The sequence below is a fragment of the Lepisosteus oculatus genome, chromosome 18 (assembly GCF_040954835.1).
Source record: "Lepisosteus oculatus isolate fLepOcu1 chromosome 18, fLepOcu1.hap2, whole genome shotgun sequence".
Taxonomy (NCBI): Eukaryota; Metazoa; Chordata; class Actinopteri; order Semionotiformes; family Lepisosteidae; genus Lepisosteus; species Lepisosteus oculatus.
In genome coordinates this window covers 9462640-9489207 of record NC_090713.1, presented here as the reverse complement: position 1 = coordinate 9489207, position 26568 = coordinate 9462640, and the positions used below count along the sequence as shown (strand labels likewise).

Sequence of the window (26568 nt, the reverse complement as noted above, 5' to 3'; positions counted from 1 at the left end):
CAGCCACTACCTCCAAGGAGTCCAGGTCAAACCCAATGACAGAGCTTGCTCTCCTGATGAGCTTGTTCAGCCTTTTGGAATCTACTGCTCTAATCCCAGAGCCCCAGCACACCACTGCGTAGCACTCGCTACCACCGACTGATAGAACATGTGTAGCATCTTACTACACACATTGAAGGACCTGAGCCTCCTCAAGAAGTAGAGTCGGCTCTGTCCCTTCTTATAGATGGCCTCAATGTTCTTAGACCATTCCAGTCTATCGTCGATGTGCACTCCCAGGTACTTGTACGAGTCCACCATCTCCACGCCACTCCCATGGATGTAGACAGGAATAGGTTTGACCTTTTTCCTCCTGAAACTACCACCAGTTCCTTTGTCTTTGTAACATTCAGTTCCAAGTGGTTCACCCCACACCACTCCACAAAGCTGCTGACCAGTCCTCTGTACTCCTCCTCCTGCTCACCCTTGATACATCCCACAATTGCAGAGTCATCTGAGAACTTCTGCAGGTGGCATGACTTTGAGTTGTACTTAAAGTCCAAAGTATAGAGGGTGAAGAGGAATGGAGAAAGAACTGTCCTTTGAGGTGCCCCTGTGTTACTCACTACCTGTTCAGACACACAGTTCTGAAGTCTCACAGACTGTGGTCTGCCTGTCAGGTAGTCAGTGATCCACGAGGTCGTGGAGGCATCGACTTGCATCTCCTCCAGCTTCCTCCTTAGAAGTAAGGGCTGGATGGTATTGAAGGCACTGGAGAAGTCGCCTTATTGCCTGGAGGTAGAAGCTGTTCCGTAGTCTGTTGGACTTGGACCGAATGCTTTGGTACCGTTTACTGGACGGTAGGAGGGAAAACAGTTTGTGACTGGGATGACTGAGGTCCTTGAGAATGGACCTGGCCTTCTTCAGACATCTAGCTGAGTAGATATCCTGGATGCTTGGTAGCTCACATTTGGTGATAAGCTGCGCTGACTTCACCACCCTCTGCAGTACTTTGCGATCCTGGGCGGAGCAGTTTCCATACCAGGCCGTGATGCAACCAGTCAGGATGCTCTCAATAGTGCACCTGTAGAAGTTGGCCTGGATATGTGACAGCATGCCGAACATCTTTAGCCTGCGGAGAAAGAACAGGCGCTGCCGTGCTGTCTTGACCACTATGTTGGTATGGTGGGTCCAGGTTAAGTCCTCTGAGATGTTAACTCCCAGGAACTTAAAACTGCTGACCCTCTCCATTGCAGTCCCATTGATGTAAATAGGTGTGTGGTCTCTTCCCTGATGTTTCCTATAGTCCACAATCATCTCCTTTGTCTTACTGATGTTAAGAGAGAGGTTGTTCTCCTGGCACCATGCTGTCAGGGTTTCAACCTCCTCCCTGTATGCAGACTCCTCACCATCTGTGATCAAGCCAATGACTGTTGTATCGTCTTGCAAACTTAATGATGGAGTTTGAGTTATGCCTGGTGACACAGTCATGGGTAAATAAGGAGTAGAGGACAGGACTAAGCACGCAGCCTTGGGGGGCTCCAGTGTTTAGAGTCAGGGTAGAGGATATGTTGGTGCCCGCCTACACCACCAGCAGACGTTCTGTCAAGAAGTCCAGGATCCAATTACAGAGGGAGGTGTTCAATCCCAGGTCCTGGAGCTTGATGACAAGCTTTGAGGGCACTATGGTATTGAATGCTGAGCTGTAATCAACAAACAGCATTCTCACATATGTTCCTTTCTTATCCAGGTGTGAGAGGGCAGTACGGAGGACAGTGGCAATAGCATCTTCTGTTGATCTGTTCTGGCGATATGCAAATTGCAGTGGGTCTAGGGTGTCAGGCAGTGAGGAGGTGATGTATGCTTTGACCAGCCTCTCGAAGCACTTCATGATAACTGATGTGAGTGCAACAGGGTGGTAGTCATTTAGGCAGCTGACTCTGGGTTACTTAGGAACAGGGACAATGGTGGTTTTCTTAAAGCAGGAAGGAACGATAGACTGAGCTAGAGAGAGATTGAATATGTCCAAGAAGACATCTGCCAGCTGGTCTGCACATGCCTTCAGAACGCGGCCAGGGATGGCATCAGGGCCAGGAGCCTTGCGTGGACTGGTCTTTTTAAAAACTTTACACACATCCACTCTGGATATGATAAATGGGCTTCCGTCTTGGATTTCTGGAATCTTCCTGACTGGATCTGCGTTTCTGACCTCAAACCAAGCATAGAATGAATTTAGCTCATCAGGAAGAGAGGTAGACTGTTGTGCGATATAGCTGGCTTGTGTTTTGTAGTCTGTAATGGTGCGTATACCACACCACATGGTCCGTGCGTTGCAGCCGTGATAATAATGACTCTAATTTAACTCTGTAGTTGTATTTTGCTATTTTGATAGCTTTCCTGAGGTCGTATCTGGATTTTGTGTATTGATCCATATCGCCAGAATTGAAAGCAGCTGTCCTAGCTTTCAGTTTGGCGCGTATCTCACCATTTACCCACGGTTTCTGATTTGGATATGTGCGAACAGTAATCCTGGGAACCACGTCTTCAATAAATTTACTGATGTAGCCAGTAACATAGTCCGTATACAGATTGATTTTATTTTCGGCAGCTTCGTGGAAGATCTGCCAGTCAGCGATAGCAAAACAGTTATTTAGTATAAAATCCGATTCATCCAACCAACGTTGAATGGTTCTTAACGTTGGCCTCTCCTGTTTAAGCTTCTGCTTGTAAACGGGAAGTAGCAGAATGGAGGCGTGATTGGATTTGCCGAAAGGAGGTCGGGGGAGGGCTTTGTAACCATCCCGGAAGGGATGGTAAACATTGTCCAACGTGTTGGCTCCGCACGTCGGGCAGTCAATCTGTTAATGTAAGTTAGGAATTGCTTTCTTCAAGTTAGCACCGTTGAAATCACCCGCTATGATGAATGCCCCTTCAGGATGTGTATTCTCATGTCTGTTAAGGTGAGAGTGTAGTTCATCCAGTGCCTTTGTGTAATTTGCCTGCGGCGGAATATACAGTACTGTGAGAACTACCGTTCTGTGAACTCCCTCGGGAGATAGAAAGGGCAACATTTTATTGTCAAATGTTCAAGATGTGTAGAGCAAGATGTTGAAATAATCTCCACATCTGTACACCAGGAATTGTTTACCATGAAGCATACCCCGCCACCTTTGCTCTTACCCGAATCCGTTGTTCTGTCCTGATGGTGAATAGAAAATCCTCCCGGGAGGATAGCAGAGTCCGGAACAGACGGGTCAAGCCAGGTCTCAGTGAACGCCAGCATGTTGCAGTTCTTGATGTCCCGTTGGAAAGCAAGCCTTGCCCTCAGTTCATCCAGTTTATTGTCCAGTGACTGAACATTGGCAAGAAGTATACTCGGGAGCGGGGCGCTACTGCTGCATTGCCTCAATCTTCCCAGAATGCCTGCCCGTTTACCCCTCTTCCTGCGACGCCGTCTTCTTCCCAGTACAGGTACAGGTGAGACACCACAGTCCATATAGTCGGCAGTTATTATTGGTGTAGATTTAACTGTGCCAATATTCGATCTTATGTTTATAAGTGTTTGTCGGTCATAACTAATCACCGAGCAAGCAGTATGTGCAGTTAACAGTATGAAAAACAACAAAAAATAAAGAAATAGACAAGAACGAATGGGAGCTCGCAGGACGGCAGCCTTCCCTGTCAGCTCCATCTTGCAGGTAGGCTCAGGTTCTCCTGTGGTCCTATATTGGATACAGAGGTTAGAAAATGGATGGATGGATATTTAGATGATTAAAACACCTTCTGTTCCATGATTTTTCAGATACAAATCCTAGAGTTCCACCTAAGCACTGCACAGTAGTGTTTGATTTGCCTGAGAAAACGCATTTGTTTCTTGTATTTTCTTTTTTTAATTGACCTATTGTGAATAAGATTTATGTTAGTATTAAAATAACAGGACTAAAATTAACTTAGGAACAACTTGAATTGGCTTCATTACTCTGCTCTCCTCCCCACTGAGAGCTGATGTGTGGTGAACATTCTGGCGCACTATGGCTGCCATCGCATCATCCAGGTGGGGCTGCACATTGGTGGTGGTGGAGGGGAGTCCCTGTCATTACCTGTAAAGCTCTTTGAGTGGAGTGTCCAGAAAAGTGCTATATAAGTGTAAGCATTATTATTATTATTATTATTATTATTATTATTATTATTATTATTATTATTATTATTATTATTAAGGGTTATTCCATACTGAAAAGAGAAGAAAAGAAACACAAAGCTAAAACATTGTGTTTCTTTTCTTCTCTTTTAAGCCTGGAATAAACCTTTACTTGTTCCTTTGTAGCCTACGCATGCTGACGCAGCCACCTACTTAAATTAACTTAGTAAAAACATTTTTATTAATTTTTATTTCAATGCCCACCTCGAGCAAAGTGCCCTTGAGAACAGTGACTAATCCACACTGTGAGTCTTGATTAAACACATCAGTGAGCACGTTATCTCAGTAACCGTTATATGTTGATTGAATAGAATAAGATCCCAAACTAAATTTCATCAGAAACAATTGATAGCATCTTCTAAAACAGAGTTAAATTTGGGCTTAAGGTTTGTTACTTGTAGTGACTCCTGGAATATTCCTGTGATAAAGAGGTTTCATTTATCATTCAGAATGAGCAGTTCAAGATTCCAGTAGACATGTCTTCATAGACGTCAGAGCAGAAACTGTGTTTCCAGCACTGACTGGCTACAATTGCTGCTGAACCCAGGAAGACAAGTTGCATAGAGGAGACACTTTGCATTGGCAGCACATGCTTCGGTGCTCTGGGAGTGTTTATAGCCCTGTGAGTTTAACACTTCATGACTGACAGCTGCCCTTCATGGTAACAGAACCCACAGAAACAATGACCTATATCACCATCTTCATCTGGACACTTTTCTGCTTTCATGGTGAGTAAACATTAAATTCATGTAAAGGTACTTTACTTTATATAAGGTTTTCAGTTCTGGAACCGTTTGCAAAGTGATGAAACAAATCTATTTTAGGTATTTCAGGCATTTTAACATTATAAAGTTATTTTCCCAGTAATACATTTATTTTGTTCCAGGTTCCAGTGGCCAGATTACTGTGACTCAGACTCCATCAGCAACATCTGTTCTCCCGGCACAGACAGTCACTGTGAGCTGCAAGACCAGCAGTAGAATCAGTGGCATCATTGTCCTGTGTGAGTCAGTGGCTCTGAAAGGGCTGAACAGTGAAAGATCCATGTTGTGAGTCTTAACTAAAAACAACAGTGGGCAAACAAATATCAGTAACTGTCCCATGCTGTTAGAATAGAACAAGATCCCAAAGTGAATATCGTCAGAAACAATGGACTATATCTTCTAGAAAACATGAGGTTTGTAACCTGTAGTAACAGGTTACAAACCTGGAATATGAATATGGAATATGGAATATGAATAATGATGCAGGACTGGCAGATTCCAGCAGACATATCTTCAGTGTAGCCTGTGATTCCAGCACTGACTGGCTACAAGTGCTGCTGAAGCCAGGAAGACAATTTGCATAGAAGAGACACTTTGCATTGGCAGCACATGCTTCAGTGCTCTGGGAGTGTTTATAGCCCTGTGAGTTTAACACTTCATGACTGAGAGCTGCCCTTCATGGCAACATAACCCACAGCAACAATGACCTTCATCACAGTCTTCATCTCTGTTCTCTTTCTCTGCTTTCAAGGTAAGAATGATATACAGTAGAAAGAATTTGTAACAGAAGAATTTGTAACTGTATGTAAACAAATATTGTACTACATATTTGAACAAAATTCAAGTATAACTTTCATTGTTTCTTGTTCTATCTTGTTCCTTTCAGAGTCCAGTGGACAGGTTACTGTGACTCAGACTCCATCAGTGAGATCTTTTCTTTCTGGACAGACAGTCACTGTTAGCTGTAAGACCAGTCCTGCAGTTTACAGTGACAGCTATGGTCAACGCATGGCCTGGTACCATCAAAAATCTGATGGAGCTCCTAGACTTCTGATTTATCTTGCAAGTAAACTAAACTCTGGGACCCCAAGTCGTTTCAGTGGCAGTGGATCTGGGACTGACTTCACTCTGACCATCACTGGTGTCCAGCCTGAAGATGCAGGAGATTATTACTGTCAAAGTGAACACAACATCAACAGTAACTGGCCATTCACACAGTGTTACACACCCGTACAAAAACCTCCCTCAGCAGGACTGCACAGTGACTGCACTGCTGCAGCTGGGACCTCCTGCAGGTGCTGAGAGAGAAGACAATGAAGTATAACTCAACTGCACACAAACACACTGAATTTCATGAATGACATATCTGCAGTAATATGGAGTTCAATAATTAGACACAGTGGCTCCAGCTATATTCATTCCCCAGATAAAACAGGAACGGACAACATCATATGACAGAAATCTTTATATTTAAGATATTGAAGCCTCCTTTAAACTATTCTAAAAATACAGTACTCCTATACTACTAGCACTGAACAAAATAAAATTTGTCATGTGTTTTTTTTTTTGTCATTGGTTTATTGTCATGTGTACCTAAGTACAATGAAATGCTTACTTGACTGTTTCCTCACATAACACATGACATAACAGATCACAGCACAAATTGTTGGAGACAGGAACATAATGGAATGTGTGACAACAGCATAATAGTATAAAATAAAACTAAATAAAACTGTGGTTTGCAGGAATATGGATGTAATTAATACAGAACACAATAGAGGTAGTATAAATTAGAAGTAAAACAGCTGCAATGTCCACTAGCATTCAGACAGCAGCACTGTGCAAAAGCCCAGCGGTATTGTGTTTGGCTATAAAAAATATCTGTTTGTGATAGTTTTCAACGTACTGTAAATACCTGTGGTGTCAATGTTGTCACTAGGGACGTGTGAGAATAACTGCTCAGACCCTATGCGGTGCTGAGAGAGTAGTTTGAATGAGTTTGGCGTCCAAATCCCAGAAGCGAAAGGAAGAATACGAGGTCGGGGTAGGAAGGCTGGGTCGGGTTTCCGGAGTGTCAGGTCAAGAGTATCCAAATCCAAAAGATATTAGACAGAGACGAAGTCGAAGCCAGAAATTGAACAGGGTCGGGTATCCAGAAGTCAGGTCAGAAAGGTATCCAAATCCAAAAGACACTAGACAGAGACGAAGTCGAAGCCAAAGATTGAACAGGGTCGGATATCCAGAAGTCAGGTCAGAAAGGTATGTGCAAAAGAGAAAGTCAAAAGTCGAGCTGAACACTGAGCGGGGACTGAGAGGAGTGAGAGGGTATAAATAGGAAAAGGTGTGAGAAGTGATAATAGCTTAACTAGTGCGCAGGTGCTGACGGCGAGAGGTGCACGCGGGAATACGGTTCGTGACATGCGGATCATGCAGCCTTGGCACATTAAAACTTGCAATTGCAGAATTATCTGTATATAAAAAAACACTTCATCAGACTGGTGTGTGAAAGTGTGAACTCTACCCTCCAGCAAGTGGAAAGTACAGCCCCCTCAGTGTAGCTCCCTCTGCTGTCGACTGCAGGCTACAAGTCCCTGCTCTCTTCTACAGGGACTTGTAGGCTGTGTGAGAAATTCCTCCTCCCGGGTTGAGATTGTGAGGATAGCAGGGTTGTAATGATAATGCTCTCCCCACAGTCCCCAGCAGAGGGAGATATTGTACAGAGTGAGATGATGTGATCTCTCCCTGGCCCTCACCGACTGGGGTCTCATGTTGCTCAATGTCTCTTTTAAATTAAGTCAGTGATCAGACAGAAAGCCCCTCTCTCTCATCTTTAAAAAAAATGTAACTAACAATTGATGCAAAACAGAAGAAAATTATCCGTCCATTTTCAAGTCCTATCTCTGCTAAGAGCTCAGATCACAATGGCAGCTGTGGTACAGGATTTATTTATGGGAGAAGAAAGTGCTTTGCATACCAGAGACACACTATTTTAATTAACAACTACAGAAACTGCTCTTCTCCATTTTCTACAGACAGAGGAAGACCATTTTCATAGAAGAGACACTTTGCATTGGCAGCACATGCTTCAGTGCTCTTGGAGTGTTTATAGCCTTGTGAGTTTAACACTTCATGACTGAGAGCTGCCCTTCATGGCAACAGAACCCACAGCAACAATGACTTTCATAACCATCTTCTGGACACTTGTCTTCTTTCATGGTGAGCAACCATGAAATAAATGCAAAATAACACAATGCAAATTATTAGAATGAGAATTAGATCTGATTTGGTGATTTAATGGAGGAAGCTGAAGCATCATCATACCATAAGGATGAAGGTGACTTTCACTGTCCAGGATGACTTGAGTGAACTGGATTGACCATTCTTAATAATGCCAAGACATTGAGTCTGAACAGAATACTGAGGGAATTAATAATAATAATAATTCCTTATATAGCGCTTTTCTGGCCACTCCACTCAAAGCGCTTTACAGGTAATGGGGACACCCCTCCACCACCACCAATGTGCAGCAAAACTAAAAGATAACATACTGTAGCCGCATGGTGTCTTTAAGCATAGCTTGCATAGTTCTGAGGGAAATGACCGAATGACAATGACAAATGATCTATTCATTATATCATTTTATATAGCACTTTTCTGGACACTCCACTCAAAGCGCTTTACAGGTAATGGGGACTCCCTTCCACCACCACCAATGTGCAGCATCCACCTGGATGATGCGACGGCAGCCATAGTCCGCCAGAACACTCACCACACATTGGATATCAGTGGAGAGCAGAGTAATGTAGCCAATTCATAGAGGGGGATTATTAGGAGGCCCTGATTGGTAAGGGCCAATGAGAAATTTGGCCAGGATGCCAGGGTTACACCCCTACTCTTTTCGAGAAACACCCTGGGATTTTTAATGACCACAGAAAGTCAGGACCTCGGTTTTACTACTCATCCGAAGGACGGCGCCTGTTTACAGTATAGTGTCCCCGTCACTATACTGGGGCATTAGGACCCACATGGATTGCAGGGTGAGCGCCCCCTGCTGGCCCCACTAACACCTCTTCCAGCAGCAACCTTATTTTTTCCCAGGAGGTCTCCCATCCAGGTACTGACCAGGCTCACACCTGCTTAGCAGCAGGGAGTCGCCAGTTGTGAGTTGCAGGGTGATATGGCTGCTGGCAACCACTTTGATTGTTCTCCCTACCCCATTGGCCCACCATTACACTGTTGTTTCTGTATGACATCGTCTTCATTCAGCTTCTCGACCAATCACAACTCATCTCATTCAGTATATAACATGAAGGTTTTCAGAAGGAAGGAGCCTTTCGTTTAACTTCAGTCCCACTCGGCTTTGGGTTTCGCTTCACTTTTGGTTTTTGCTTCGGCTTCGTTTTGCTTCGTGTGTGTGTGTGTGTGTGTGTGTGTGTGTGTGTGTGTGTGTGTGTGTGTGTGTTCTCATAGCTTTGGCTTTGTTAGTTAGTTAGATTGTGTTTATTCTTGTTTCGCCATTTCCTTGCCCAAACTTGTTATTGTATCAACCTCTGTGTTCTTTTGTACCTGTTACTTGTCTACTCTTGTTTGTATTCGTAGTTCACTTGTATATTTGAGTGAACTTTAGTGTATAGGGTTAGTTTAGGTTGTTGGGTACACTTTACATATGTAGTTGATTTTTGTATTAGTCACACTAGTTTAGAATGGGTGAGTGCCATTTGTCTTGTATGGTTATGGGTAGTCAGTGAAGGCTAGTTAGGGTGTTTGAAGATGCCGAAGACCGTGTGTTTTGGGTTTTCTTTTGTAGTCAGGTTAACTTTCCCTCACTTTCTTAATCAGCTCCATTTTGTTTGTTATTTTCTTTTCTTTGGCACCACTCTAGTTCCCTTACCCTGTGTGTTATTAAGTCCAATTACAAACCAGTCACTTATTCACCTTAAAATCATCACTTTGGCACCGACCCTTGTTATCACGCTTCCTAAGTCCCTCACCAGAACCCACATCCTAAATGTTACACCCCTTTACCCCTAGACACTTAGGGTCGTAACACTACATTACAGTGAAAATAGAGATCCAACAACTTAACAATACATAGGTTTACTGTATATCAATGTAAAAAAATAAAAAAAGCAATTATAGCAGCTCTGTAGCTGTTCTCAGCCTCAGTCCTCTGTTTCTTTCAATTAACCACACCACCTCCTGTACAGTAGAAAGAGGATTTTGCCCTGGTGCGTACTGTATCACTGTATGAGATGGAAGCTAAATCTCTGCTCTCAGTAGTAATCTTCTTCATTTACTGCCTACAGCATGTCATTTGTGTCATACAAATGTCAGAGTGTCAGGGATCCGGCAGGTAGTTTTCCGAGGATCCTGTGTTGCAGTGAATTCTGAGGGATGCAGAGGCAAACAATCCAAAATCATAATCCAGAAGCAAGGTCGATAAGAGAAGCTAGAGATCAGTTAACCAGAAAGAGCAGAGATAAACCGAGAAGACAATCCAAAAAGTGAAATCCAAGAGACGAGATCAAAAGCGAAAAGTCCAAAAACTGGGAAATCCAACAAGACAAAAACGCGCACTAGAAAACTCTAAAGGAGGCTTTTCAATAGTGAGCAAGGTCTGGTGCGTGAGGGAACTTTAAATAGTGAAGAGAGAGGGATGTGGTAGGATAATTGGCTCAGGAGTGAGAATCTGTGGAATCTGGTGACTGTGAGAATGTGATGGGTTCAGTTAGGAATGAGATCGTGAAACTGTGGGTTTGGGAATGTAATGGGGTTTGCGAGGGCAAGTGTGGGGCATGACAAGAGTCCAGGTGTCTGTGTTGGGGAAGTCCCTTTATTACCACCACCAAACTCGAAAATAAGTAACTAAAGATGGTCTATTATACTGTGAAACACACAAGCTAAAGTGACACTCCCCCTAATAGTAATACATAAATATGTCTATATATGGATATACATCACATGAAGTTCATGCAAAGATTAGTGAAGCAAACTGTTTAGCTCACTGCCCATATAATTGTGTCTCAGTGAGTTTACCTAGTGATACATGACAAACTGCTCAATGTAGTAATAAGTCGAATTTTCCTGTATAAATATCTGAGCAAAAAGTTTAAAATAAACATGCAGAATAAGAATATTTTATCTAAGATCATGTCTCTTGGTTTATTGACAGAAACAAGTTCCCTATTTACATTCTGGGTGTAAAGCCAATGTTAGACCACACAAGTCTTGTACATGTTTTGTTCCTTCACCATGGACACATGACCAGACAAGGAGCCTGATCACCTGTGGTCTATTTTCAGCACTTCAGCCTGGTGCAGGCTACTTAAGATCAGGTTATACTGCACTCAGCACTCTGGCAAAGAGACATTTCGAGAGTCTGTTTCTGAGCATCATGCGAGCTCGGGACCTGGATGCGCCTGGCACCGTTATGCTTTAAGTTTCTGTTTCTTGTTCCCGTTCCTGTGCCCCCTGCCGGTTCCTGTTTTTAAATAGTATGTCTCGGATGGATCGCCTGGCTTTGGACTTTTGCCCTTTTTGGATTTCCCGTTCGTCTCATCCCTGGATTGTTTGCCTTGGCCACACCTCCCCCGACCACCAGCACTCCATGGGCACTCCCCCGTCTTCATTCCCGAATCCTGCATGACTTTTTTCCCAGTGTTTCCTCACTCAATCCCGGATCGTGTCGTCTGCATAGGGCCCGGAAAGAACTCTTTCCTGAGAACTGTGGAGAGAAAGGCTTTTAGTGTTTTCTGTTTCTAGTTTAAAAAAATGGTAAAGTTGCCCCATGTTAATCTCATTGTGAGTTGGTGTCTTTCCCTTGATCATAATTTACTGTACATTGAATTGAACCCAGATTGAAAGTCCGCAGCCTTGTAACTGAGCAGCCCAGTGTCCAAATACTGTACCAGCCCACTGCCTCTACCTAAAGCACAGGGTTCATCTAAACAAAGAGAACAATGGAGAGGAGCCTGATTAAGCAAGAAGATGTCATTTTGATGACTTCATTTATCAGTTTCACTTCAAAAGTTCAGACCTTTCACAGGAAATAATTATTTCAAAATTAATTTATTGTTGGTGGCAGTGAAAACTGAAATACTTCAGCAGAACACTGGATATTTCTCAGGGAGACACTCCAGGGTTTGAGTGACTGACCTGGTGTAGGTATCTGGGCTGGTGTAGTTAGATTAATGTATTGTAGTAGTAGTGTTCACTGTTTTCCCAGGAAGAATTTGTCAGAGAGGCTAAGTGACTGACACTAGGCCTGGATATTGCTGTTTGTTCCAGAGAGGAGATGAGTAGAACTGGAGGAGGAATTGAATGCCACTTTGGGATTAATGAGAAGATTAGAGTTATCATGAGTGACCATTAAGGATATTGTCACGCCCTCTGTAGCCAGACGGCACTCCTACTCTGTCCTGTCCCTAGTTTCCTGTGCTTTGCTCTCCTTCCGGTGTCTCTCTCTCTGGGTCACTTATTCTGCTTGGCTCAGCATTGGCGTTCGGATGTCCTGAGACCCACCTAGCACCAGGTCACCACTCTATCCGTGGCCTGAGGGCATAGGTTTCTATACGGCACTCCAGAACTCTTTGCACTGCTGAGCCCGGGCTAACTCCCCGTTCACATAGGGTCTTTTTCGCTCTCCTGCCTCTCCACGGTTTGTCCCTTCCGACATCCATGACAGATATGGAATAGCACAGATATGATACTAAGCCTTCCTGTAAGTTGTAGGCATTAAAGTTCTGTTCTCTGCACAGCTGTGCGCTGGAATCTATAAAGAGCCTCAAACTACAACATGACAATTTAGATTATTGCAGACAATAAAACAAAAGACCAAGCGCCATATTTATAATGTTCTTATTCATTTAGTGTGGACAGTTGTTTAAGACGTGAAATGAACCAAAATTTGTTCATTCTGTCACAGTACCTGAGTATTTGCCTCTAATTATACCAACCGCTCAGGTATATTGCTAGAAATCACTTACAAGTTGAGGGTTATGAATAATTATTTCACTTATTGACTTAACCTCTTATTCAGGTCCTGTTTTTCACTATTTTTGTAACCCCTCATTCGTAACAATATCATCATGTTTCAGACACAAATCCTTCAGAAATAACACACCATCCTTCTGCTTTAACAGTAGTGTCCATGTACTGTACCTTCTTTGGAAATGTAGCTGATAGAAAGGCATCTTGACATGAAACAATATATGTCACAAAATAAAAATAGACATTTAGAAATGCAAAAAAGCTGTTCAAATATTTTATCTGATGGCAAATAATGGCTATTGTTTTGGCATTATATTTTTATAATTAATTTTTTGGTAATTCAATTGCAAAGCCTTTGAAATTTAAATACTGAAATACTTATTTTAAATACTGAGTCACAACAATGTGCCCACTGGACTCTGGAGGTAAGATGATGATGAACAACAAATTGTTATAATATAATTAAAATTGCTTGTGAGAAACTGTAAGATAGGATCCTATTGCCCTAGCAGCCCTATGCAGGACTCAAGACAAGAGAAAGACACTAAGCAGATACGCTAGGCAAAAACGAAAACCAGGAGGTAGGTGAGTAGGTCGGAACACAGAGAGACAAGGAAGAAGCAACAGTCCAAAAACACTAGGCGAAATCGAATCCAGGAAGCAGGCGAGTAGTTCAGAACACGGAAGCACAAACGAGGAAGCAGCAATCCAAATCACAAGGCGAAACCGAAAACGAGAAGCAGGCTAGGAGATCGAAAACCGGAGAGAAGCAAGAGGTAAACGCGCACTAGGGAGCTCGAAGAGAATCCGCAATAGTGAGCGGGGAAGTGAGGAAAAAGGAGAACTAAAATAGAGACACTTTGCATTGGCAGCACATGCTTCAGTGCTCTGGGAGTGTTTATAGCCCTGTGAGTTTAACACTTCATGACTGAGAGCTGCCCTTCATGGCACAGAACCCACAGCAACAATGACTTTCATCACCATCTTCATCTGGACACTTGTCTTCTTTCATGGTGATTTGCAATGTAATTTTATATTATCTTTTCAAACTAGAAAACTGGATTGAAAGGTTTGCAAGGTGATAGCACATATTTGTAGTAGGCATTTCAGGAATTGTAACATAATCAAATTGTATTTCTAGTGAGACATTTACTTGTTTATTTTGTTCCAGGTTCCAGTGGACAGGTTACTGTGACTCAGACTCCATCAGTGACATCTGCTCTCCCATCACAGACAGTCACTGTGAGCTGTAAGACCAGCAGTTCTGTGGGTACCTGTTATTGTGGTAGTAGTAGCTCAAGTGGCCCCTGTCTTGCTTGGTACCATCAGAAAACTGGAGAAGCTCCTAAACTCCTGATATGTGGAGCAACATATCATCAGTCTGGGATTCCAAGTCGTTTCAGTGGCAGTGGGTCAGGAACAGCCTTTACACTGACAATCACTGGAGTCCAGGCTGAAGATGCAGGAGATTATTACTGTCAGCAGGGCTACAGCGGGTATCACAGTGATACATGTCTGTACAAAAACCTCCCTCATCTCTACAGGAGCTGCTCTGGCTCATCAACAGGAACCACAGAGGACTGAGGCTGAGAACAGCTGCAGAGCTGCTTCATCTGCACTGAAGAGCGCTGGGTTTGTGCATCATTAAATACTGAGTTCTAAACACATAAATAATTTGTAGATAAGATCACTTTATTAGCCTTATACAATTTCTTGCATTAGGAATTTATCTTTTTGCATACCCCAGCTTGCTCTCCATGAGACACACAGACGGGGAGAGAGAAGCTTGGGGTCAGAGCGCAGGGTCAGCCATTTATACTGTGCCCCTGTAGCAGCTGGGGTTAAGGGCCTTGCTTAGGGGCCCAACAGAGTAGATTTCCTCTGCCGGCCGCGTAATTCGAACAGGCAACCTATTACAAGTGAACTGAGCACAAATAAAATTGTACATAATGTGTTAAACTTTTACCTTAATGTTATAGTCAGTATTTTTACCCAACTTACTTCTAAACATATCTATGGTATGTTTTTAAATGAAACCGAAGATGAAAAATAAAGAATTATTTGTACTTTTAACAGCTATGTAGATATTATTTTTATACATTCTTGATATAAAATAAATATATCTCTTTAGCATTTTCAGTGATATTAAATGTTTATCATTTATATATTTTACTTTTCCAATAAAACAAGTGGTAACTTCCATCACTAAGAAGAGAAAGAAAAAGCTGCTGTTCAGGCAGTAGAGTTAATTTATTATGAACATGTTGGACTGACTGTGCACAGGACACTGTCACTCTAACCGATCCAATCAGACGAAGCAGGAGCCTGAAGACACTGAAGCTCTGGGTGGTTCACATTCTGTTGTGTTTACGGTCAAATAGAACCACATTAAATGAAGTCTGTGTTTCTCAACTCTGGCCACAAGAGGGAGACAGATCACTGCTACCTGCACTGTACAATCGCACATTGATAAAGCCAACAGAATGGCCTGCAGTTCTCACCCTTGTCAATCCAGTTCCTTCATTACTGGCATTTGTCTCCTCTGTTCCAGTCGTTTAATTTCTTTCTAAGACCCTGAAGAAGGATTCCTAAAATGTCTCAAATTAAAATATTTTAATAATTCAAACTAGTGTATAATATACACAATTTTCCTTTTTATATACAATATGAACATCTGCCTACACAATATTCTATCATACACTCAGTTCAATTCTGATAATCTGAAAGTAATTGTTTATACACCCTGTAACAGAAAGAAAGCCCAAACACTTGCTGTCCAATGTTGTTTTTGAGACACATAAATCTGTTTATGAATCTGGAAAAGTACAATTAGGTTATTAAAGTCTCATACAGGCTCTCACTGTTTCTGCTTTCTGTGTCCACAGTGACCCTCTGTAATATCTCAGATCATCCTGAGCCCACAGTCCACACACAATCACAACAGTCTGTAGATAAGAAATTCTCCAGTCCTATCTGTAGTTATTATTCTCATATAAAAGACAAATGTACCCTGTTTTATCTGACATCTTGGCATCTGTTTCTAAAGTCTTCATGTTTAAGATATGAGGTTTTTCTGTAAATCAGCCAGTTTCACACATTCAGAATGCCTTTGTTTAGATACGATATGTCAATAGAATACGTGAACAAACAATACAAGTACAGACAATTCACAGTGTTTAATACAGTATATAGTCCATCACTGCAAATTTACAGCACAAATCTAACAAAGAATCATAAAACCTTTTTGTGAGTTTTCAGTCCGTTTTTTGTGTAGTTTGGTCTTGCCATTCAAGTTATTTGCAGTTGCTAAAGCCTGAAATAAATGATTACTTTGTAATCAACTGTAAATTTGTAATCAATTTGTAAATAACTAGACTGGACTAGAATGGACTGTTTTCCGTATATACTGTACACCTCAAATTTTCTTCCTATCACATAGGAATGAATAGTATTAGCTACAAATAACACTACACCTTCCGCCAATGATATCAGCTTTTGTTGAATGTAATGTGTGTAATGCTTGTTTTCAAGTGATTTTTCTTTTCATTTCAGAGGAACGGTGTTATGTGTGTAGGTGGTTAAATGTTCGCAAAATCTTCAATGAAGACACATGCTGTGAAGATATATACTGTACATACTTTACGAAGCATCAATATTCAGTCCCCTAAGTTAGTAGCTGTTGGAAGCAAGTTTCACAGTAATTTCTGTAACTGCTGGCAATTTCTGTAAAGCTACTAGTACTATAAAGTTTGTGTCACATTCCTGGATACAGTATGTTTCCCTCGGATGTGAACAGCAGGATGGTGTATTGATTATGAACTTCAGCTGTCAAGCCTCTCCATCACTTTTCTATGGGATTCAAGTCTGGGCTTTGACTGGGACTGGAACACTCAAGGACTTTCAGTCTCTTCTTGTGAGACCTCTTCAGTGTGGCTCTGGATTTGTGCTTCAAGTCATTGTGCCAATGAAGAGTGTATTTTCTATTCATTTTTGATTCATTATTAATTAGCATACAAGTTAGTTACTGTATCTGTAGAGACTAGAATATTGTCAATGTGTGAACAATGACTCCAGTCTCAGACACAGAACAGCTTCATAATGGCATTTCTAATCCCTTTCCTGCTTCTCCTGCTGCTCAGTGTGGAAGATGGGTCTTATCTTGGGGTCTGGATGAAATGATGCACATTCCAGTACATAATGATGAACATCACTATACTTAAAGAAAAAAGTCATTTTCATCTAATCTGTGCCTCTTGAACACTTACTGCCCTTTTAAATTCAACTTAACAGACAGTGACATCATACTGTACATACTGATAAGAATATGGCTCTGATGTATTGCAATAAAATTATATTTTTTCATAATTTTCATATTCACCTCCTTCATACTTTAATCATCACAACTGAAAGGACAGGAGCACCATACATGCAGTATGTAAGAGTATAAAGCTGAACAGGTTTCAGCTAAAAATGTAATCAAGTCACAAACCATTTCTCAAAATAACAGCAGAAAAAAAAGCACAATATGTCGTCAGTTGATTTTACCTGATTATGTTCTCCATATAAATCCTCAACTCTTTTGTTCATGGAAATTTTAATGCTTATCTTACTCCATTCAAAGATAAAATATTTTCTTATGTGTCCCAGATTCAAAATAAACTAATTTGCATAGAAGAGACACTTTGCATTGGCAGCACATGCTTCAGTGCTCTGGGAGTGTTTATAGCCCTGTGAGTTTAACACTTCATGACTGAGAGCTGCCCTTCATGGCAACAGAACCCACAGCAACAATGACTGTTATCATCATTTTTGTCACTATTCTCTTTCTCTGCTTTCAAGGTAAGAATGATATATAGCAGAAAGATTTTGTAAATCTTTACAGTAAACAAATATTGTACTACATATTTAAACAATATTCTAGTATAACTTTCAGTATTTCTTGTTCTGTCTTGTTCCTTTCAGAGTCCAGTGGACAGGTTACTGTGACTCAGACTCCATCAGTGAGATCAGTTCTCCCAGGACAGACAGTCACTGTGAGCTGTAAGACCAGCAGTCCAGTTTACAGTAGCTCAGCAGGTGAACGCATGGCCTGGTACCATCAAAAATCTGAAGGAGCTCCTAGGCTTCTGATTTATCTAGTAAATAAACTAAACTCTGGGACCACAAGTCGTTTCAGTGGCAGTGGATCTGGGACTGACTTCACTCTGACCATCACAGGAGTCCATCCTGAAGATGCAGCAGATTATTACTGTCAAAGTTTATACAACATCAACAGTTACTGGCCATGCACACAGTGTTATACAGCCGTACAAAAACCTCCCTCAGCAGGACTGCACGGCGACTGCTCTGCTGCAGCTGGGCCCTCCTGCAGGTGCTGAGAGGTAAGACAAAGAAATAGGACCCAGCCTGTGGAGGAACACAACTGAGACAAACACTGATCTTCATTAACAATGTTACTGTAGCTGCACCAAGCTTAATAATGATGTAGCTGTACATGAGTTGGAACTTATGACCTATGACTAAAGGTGATGAAAAAATGTCAAATAATACACACAACAAATTGAACGTCTATAATTGAATTCTTTAAACATATTTGTGCAACTTCCAAACAAATAGCAAATATCTGTTGATAAAAGCAGGGTTACAGAATTAACTAAATATGAGTACATTAATCTTTGAAAAATCAAATTGAGTTTGAAATGTTTTTATGACGTACAGACAGAAGCCTCTTCATCTCATGTCTGACCCTGACACTGAGTCCAGTTAAACACACAGGAGAGGAGTGAAAGGTGTCACGTCAGCCCTCATTCACCCTCTAAACCACAGATCTCCTTCCACATCACAGCTTGTCCAGTAGACATCTCCTCCATGATGACCGACCACCATCTCCCAGACCATCAGTCTCCAAGACTGAGCTATTCCACATCCTCGCCAAGCCTTCACTTCAGAGTCGGCTCTCTATAACCCTGGGGACATCCACCACGTTCACCAGTGTAAACCCCACCAAGACAGACAAGAACCCTGCTGTCATCATTGGCAACAAAGTCACGTTCCTCTTAAACACATATCAAACTAAGTACATGAAGTGAGTATCCTGCTACTCTGCATGACAGGAGCCATGAGGACAGTTCTTTGGTCTTCCATTGCAGCACTTTTGCAATATTTGAGCTGCTCAGGAAATAAGTATTTAAATTTCAAAAACAAGTGAATTAGAGTGGCACAGTGGTGAAGTGTTTGGCCTTTGTGCCCAGTAGTGCTGAGGCCCAGGGTTCGATTCAGGAGCTGGGGTCCTGACAGCTTGGAGTTTCTATGTTCTCTCTGTGTTTCCATAGGCTTCCTCGGGGGGGTCTGGTTTTCTCCCACAGGTCAAAAACATACTGGTAAGTTAATTGGTTCTGGGACAATTGGCCACAGTTTGAGTAGGTTTGTGTGTCTGTGTCTGTGTGAGTCCTGCAATGGACTGGTGTCCCATCCAGGGTGTATCCTGTCTTGTGGCCATTTCCTGCTGGGAAAGGCTCCGGCTGCCAATAACCCTGTATTGGATAAAGCAGTTAGAAAATGGATGGATAGAAATCAATGAAAATGTGACAGCATAGAGGCTGTCTCTGTATTTATATTAATTATCCTAACATATAAAAATCACTAGATTTATAATTTATTATGTAATTAATATTTATCATTAATACAAATAATTCAGTTGTAACATTCCACAAAACTCAAAAGCTCCACAAGCGTTGAGCTTACTCTTTGACTGGGGTAGAACAGAGGAAATTCAAAGACACGGACTCCTATAAAAACTCCATCCGTTTTCACAGCTCATATCACATCTGTGACAGAACTTGCATACAGGAAGGAGCTTTGCATACCTGTGCCATCTCACTGCTCCAGACACTTTAAGACTCACAGTGTGGATCACTCACTGTTCAGCCCTTTCAGAGTCACTGACACACACAGGACAATGATGCCACTGATTCTACTGCTGGGACACTAGGGCTCTGTGCTCAAAGTGAGGTTTAAAGATAATTCTTGCATTCTGTGATTCTGTGATTCATTCTGAATATTGTGATACAATAAAACTTACTGATAAATGAATGAAAAATATAGCAATTTTTTTCTCATGTAAAAGAATACATACTGTAAATGTGTACAATGATCAGTTATTAATATTCTCTTATCTATAACTATTCCCTCTCCAGGGTCCAGTGGTCAGATTGTTCTGACTCAGTCTCTAGCTCAGTCTGTTCTCCCAGGAAGCTGTCTCTATCAGTTGTACAGCCAGTCAGTCTATTAGCAGCAACTTGCACTGGTACCTGCAGAAACCTGGTCATTCTCCACAGCTCCTGGTTCGTTACGCAACAACCCGTCAGTCTGGGGTTCTTGATCGATTCACTGGCAGTGGGTCTGGAACAGCCTTTACACTGACAATCACTGGAGTCCAGGCTGAAGATGCAGGAGATTATTACTGTCAGCAGGGCTACAGCTACCCTCTCACACAGTGATAGACATCTGTACAAAAACCTCCCTCAGCTCTACAGGAGCTGCTCTGGCTCATTAGCAGGTCTCAGACAGAAGAACAGCAGAGGTATTTCACATTATAGAAATACATATATGTTCTTCAAAAATATCAAATTTATTTTTGATACACACCCCATCTTAGAGAGAGGAGTGGGGGAAAATCTGTCAGTTGTTGTGTTGTTGGGAGAAATTGCTCAGATGGGAGAGTTGAAATTTATCAGACTGTGTCTCTGTGTTTCTCTGACAAACCAGGTACACAGCTCCCTGAACCCTGATGGTGTCAGTTCAATCTCTTTGTGGCCGTTTGTTTGTTTAGTTCCTTCTGCAGCATTTAAACTTCTCATTCAGTATCTGAAATGTGCAACGGGTACCACAGATGTAGTTTGACTGCAGGAGTGTTTCCAGGATGCTTTACATGTCATGGAAACTGTAGATGACTGGTTTAAACAATAAGGTTTTGATTTTAAATGTAAACTGTATCAGAAATGTATACTGTATCTAAATACTGTAATCCTTTCTACCTACAAATAGCTTGTTTTCAGGTACAATATTTGTGAGACAATATGGCCTTCAAACATCTAACAGTTGTCAATCAGTGCAAACTGTATTCACACCTCCACTACACCATTCAAATTCTTGCAATACAATTTCCTTTTTTGCAAATAAATTAAATCATTGACTACAATGCAATATGCTACAGTATATCTATATAGAATAAATAAACATAAATAGATCAATATACAATACTATATCAGATACTTATCAGTATATAACCCATAAAATTAGAAATGTGATCCGTGTGTGCATTTGAAGTTTATTTTGTATCATTGTGTGTTGACAAAGATGAGCCACTCTGTGTTAGAGAAGAGGAGCCAAAGTACTGAAAGTCAGTGTATTTCTAGTTTGCAACAGTGACCTCTACTGGAATTACTGGAAAACTGCAATACATTTAATAATTTAGCCTGGTGTTGCCTGACAGGCAGCACTAACCAAAACAACAAGCAAATTATCTATTTAACTATCATTAGAATACAACAAGATTACAAACTGAATGCCATCAGATAACATGAACTACATCTGCAGGAAAACATAAGGTAAACTGAGCTCTCAGGTTTGTTGACAAAAGGTACTCCTGAAATATTCCTGCTATGAAGTTGTGTTTATTGTGCATAATGAGGCAGAACCAGACATTTCTTCACAGACCTCAGTGCACAAACGTGTTTACAGCTCAGCTTGGTTAATAATTAAGGACGACACTTTGCATTGGTAGCACATGCTTCAGTGCTCTGGGAGTGTTTATAGCCCTGTGAGTTTAACACTTCATGACCGAGAGCTGCCCTTCATGGCAACAGAACCCACAGCAACAATAACTTTTATCAGTGTCTTCATATGGACACTTGTTGTCTGTACTCGTGGCGAGTAGCAAATAAATTAATACAAGAAGATTTGTAATTAGCAGAAATGTCATTTTAAGTGTTTCAAAAGTGAAACGTATAAATTTTTTTTTCAGGTTCATGCAGGCAGATTACTGTGACTCAGACTCCAGCAGTGAAATCTCTTTTCCCAGTACAGACAGTCACTGTCAGCTTTAAGACCAGCAGCTCTGTGTACACCTGTTATGATAGTGGCTCAAAAAACCCTTGTTTTGCTTGGTACCATCAGAAACCTGGATATACAGTATGAGGTTACATACATCATATATATGTGAACGTTTCAGTGGCAGGCAGACATTTGGGACTGACTTCACTCTGACCATCACAGGACACCAGGCTGAAGATGCAGGAGATTATTATTGTCAGAGTAAACACAGTGGTCCTGTGTTCACACAGTGTTACATACTCAAAGAAAAACCCTGTACAAGAGCTGCTCTGGCTCATCAACAGGAACCACAGAAAACTGAAGCAGAGAACAACTACAGACCTACTAGAGCTGGACGGGGTCAGTACGTCCCTCAATTACACATTTTTTAATCATCACCTGCCCCAATTTTTACTTTTGAAGACTTTGATTAGGAAGAGGAAACAGACTGACTGGAGAAAGAAAAACAGGCCTTAAATGACAAAATCACTGGCCACTATATACTGTGTACAAACTCAATTAATCTTCCGAGCCTTGGCCTTTCTTCAACTGTTGACACTTGTGACATATATTTTTCCATTTTTTAGTAACCCTTGAGCTCAACTGATATAAAGTAACTGCACTGAGAGCAGCTCTTCCCCTGCCTAGATGTGATCATGTCACTTGAAGGCTCAGAGCTATACAGCACCACTTCCCAGACAGCAGAGAGCTCTGCTTCTCCAGAAGACTGGGTCACCTACAGCAGAAGAATTCTGCACTGTCTGGGGCTCAACAAGGGTGGAAAGTGTTGAGAGGTGGTTGGATAGGGAGGAGGAGGTGTGAAAAGGCCCATCTACAGCCCATCCCACAGCCTGCGTGCATCAGGCAGTAATCCTGACTCTGTAATCTGGTAACTTGTTTTTGAGGTTTTATTTAATACTTTCTTGTTTACAAAAACATATTGAAATAATCAATTCCTCACAGAGTTCATATTTAATGGGAAATTGACATAATCAAAATGACACCTTTGTTCTCAATCATGTTCCCTTTGTTTAGAGAAACCCTGTACACTTGGTAGAGGGGCTGGTAGTTGGACACTAAGCTGTTCAGTTACAAGCTTGGAGATGTTTTGTCTGGGTTCAGAATCAACACACAGTGCAGGAACAAATATGCTAAAGTGAGAGACACAAGCTCAGAATGGCCATAAGATGGAGCAACTTTTTTGAACTAGAAACAGAAAAAAACAAAATAGCTTTTCTCTCAGCAGTGTTCTCAGTGCCAGATAGGCAAAAGTCTTTCAGGGCCTGTTACAGGGGTAAAAGGGTCTTTGCACCCTTCAAGGTGTCTGGTGGTGCAGTCAGTCAGCTACAAAACTGCTTTTAGGGCTCATCATCCTTGACTTGTCTAGGAATCTAGTTGAAGTGTGTAACACCTGGCAGTGTAAACATTTCCAGCTTCAAAGCAAATGGGGGGGGGGGTTACTGAGATGCAGGGGTCTGGATCCTGTGATCACAAGTAATCATGAAGTTCACCTTGGTTTACCTGGTTAATTAAGTTCTGGGTAAATGATTAAGTGTCATTTACCAAGTGAGGCTTTCTGGATGCTGTAGATGTACTGTAGGCCTTGTATATCTACAGTACTTGTAAGCACAGTAACTTGTTGCATGTTTATGTTGTGTTTAATACACTTTGTATTTTCACTGTTAATGAATATTTGTTTAACTCAGTGTGCCTGAATTAGTATTATTTTCACCAAAACTGTGCCAGAGAACAAATAATTCATGTACTTCTAATTATAGCAACCACTCTGATTACTTATTTTACTTCTTGATTTATCTGCTTGGTCAATTCCTGTTATTCACCATTTTCAAAACCTTCCATTTGTAACAATTCTCTATTTTCACATAAGGACAACCACAGAGCATGCAGCTCTACTGGATTTAAGTTGCTTCAAGGGGAACATAGTGTTTGAAAAAAACATCCTTAAAAACACAAAACACAACTGGAGCTACAATGGGATGTTTGGGTCTTAGATGCTTTTCAGGGTTTGCACAAGGCCAGTGAGTTCTGGAGATGGAAAAAATGTATTGGCTTAAAAATGTACATTCAGTGTACATTAAGTATGTTTATAAAACTGCTACAAAGCAGGTTTTGCTTTCTCTAGTTCTTTCTGCAGGGGTTCACCACCTTTTAGGCAGCCATGTCATTCTTCAAGGACACCATCTTCTTATTCTGTGTGACAGTAAATTAGCTTCTGGTGAAATATTGTGGCCAAAACATGTTGAATGGCGCCTAATGCACTACACAAATCATTTGGATTGAAAACAGCGAATACAGGAGGGGTATCCGCTCTGATTGAAAATTCAAAATTGTGAAAAATTATTTCAGTCTTAATTTTTTAAATATCCTAGATCAAGATCTACACTTGGATCCAGGCTGGATTTGGGACAACCAATAGGAGTTGAAATTTAATTGCCTCAAGAACAGGAGACAACTGTTTACACCCAGTTGTCTGGAACAAAATGCTGTCACAGCTGTGGTGTTAAAGACGATTCTATTCAAGATGCAGGATGAGCAATTTGGATCATCAAAAATGACCACTGATTCAACCAATCGCTTAGCTGGAGCAAACTGGGTGAAATGCATTCTAAAAGGGCACAACAGCAGTGGACTAACAAGGATTTCAACACACAGCCTACCAGTTAGCTAAGTAGAATTGAGAAAGCAAGATGAGCCTACTAGCCTCCTCGTCTTCCTTGTGTCTCTGAGCTATTTGTACCGTCTTTGACCATTTTATCTGAGCGGTTTCCACAAGCATAAGCTATGAAACACATAGGAATGGTATTTCAGGTTCCATTTTAAGGTGAAAAGACAATTTGTAGGATGGAGGTTTTAGTAAATTTATTTTTTAGAAAATAAAAATCACTTTGCTGCCACCAGAGGGCACACTCCCCCAGATTATTTCCCTGAAGTCAGAGATGTCCTGCTCAAACACTCGCTCTCCATCCCTATACAAAAAGTGCTCTAATTTAGGAGGGACTTAATCACCTGTGTCACTGTACATTAAGAAGAAGTTAACTGATGACTTATAACAGCAATTTACAGTCTGAACTTTAATCTTTCAGTCCTCCTGTGTCTGAACACACAGAGCCAAGTGGTGCTTTAAACAGACTCTCCACACTCCACTCCATTCCAACTGTGCCGAGTACAATAAGGGTTCAGCTGCTTGTGTCTCATCCTCTGCTCCTTACAAAGCTGCTCTCTGTCCAGTCCTGCTGTCCTGGGAGTGTTCATGATAAATTGCTCATCTTGCTCTGTCACAACACACAACACCAAGCTTGTGTTTCCAGCACTGACTGGCTAAAAGTGCTGCCGAACCCAGGAAGATAATTTGCATAGAAGAGACACTTTGCATTGACAGCACATGCTTCAGTGCTCTGGGAGTGTTTATAGCCCTGTGAGTTGAACACTTCATGACTGAGAGCTGCCCTTCATGGCAACAGAACCCACAGCAACAATGACTTTCATCACCATCTTCATCTGGACACTCCTCATCTCTGCTCAGGGTATAATTTAATACTTGGCTAGGTGCTGACTTAGTCCTAGCTTTTTTTATTTTTTTCGTGTTGTTAATAGCTTTTAGCATGTTACATAAACAAGATTTACAGACACAAAGTGAAATAGCTTAAAAAATGTATATGACTGTTTTCTCTTGTTTTCAGAATCCAGTGGACAGGTTACTGTGACTCAGACTCCAGCAGTGAAATCTGTTCTCTCTGGACAGACAGTCACTGTGAACTGTAAGACCAGTCCTGCAGTGTATGGTAATAACCGCCTAGCCTGGTACCAACAGAAAGCTGGAGAAGCCCCTAAACTCCTGATCTATGCAGCAACTAACCGTGAGACTGGGATCCCAGAGCGTTTCAGTGGCAGTGGATCTGGGACTGACTTCACTCTGACCATCACAGGAGTCCAAGCTGAAGATGCAGCAGATTATTACTGTCAGAGTAACCACTACATCAACAGTAAAGATCTGTCCACACAGTGTTTCACAGTCATACAAAAACCTCCTTCAGCAGGACTGCACAGCGACTGTACTGCTGCAGCTGGGACCTACTGCAGGTGCACTTAAAAGTTTATTTTGCTTTTACAAAAGATCATTTAATTCAGTCATACTATTAAAATAACTGTGATTATATTATTTCTCATTTTTGTGGTGTGCTTGAAATAACAGAGATACAAAAAAGATAGAAGAAAAAAAGAAAATTCATAAGTTACACATACATACAAAATACAATATACAGTACAGTGGGTTCACGTCTTACGCGAGTTTGAAATATGTGTTTTTAAACCATTCCCTTCAGTATATTTTTGTTTGAATTATGTAGTGCAAGTCAAAATAACGAGCGCTGCATACTGTAGTTACGCCGTTGGCCGCCCGATGCAAGTGTCTCATTGGTGCATTGGGAATGTTGCTACACAGTGATGCTATTGTTGAAAATGTGTTTCTCTCTCACATTTTCTCTCACTCTCTCTCGAATTCCATTTACAGTAAACATGACTGAT

General features: G+C 41.4%; 1 long non-coding RNA gene and 1 gene segment (V, D, J or C); both read left to right on the top strand.

Moving 5' to 3' along the window:
- Window positions 1-13862: 13862 nt before the first annotated feature.
- LOC138223978 (uncharacterized) lies at window positions 13863-15003 on the top strand. The gene is made up of 2 exons (XR_011182366.1): window positions 13863-13943; window positions 14102-15003. It is a non-coding gene; the product is annotated as an uncharacterized lncRNA (long non-coding RNA).
- A 2669-nt stretch (window positions 15004-17672) lies between these two features.
- LOC138223977 (Ig kappa chain V region K29-213-like) lies at window positions 17673-26200 on the top strand. The segment is given in 3 exon segments: window positions 17673-17769; window positions 17893-18096; window positions 25920-26200. Coding segments are annotated over 3 exon segments (492 nt in total).
- The last annotated feature ends 368 nt before the right edge of the window (window positions 26201-26568 follow it).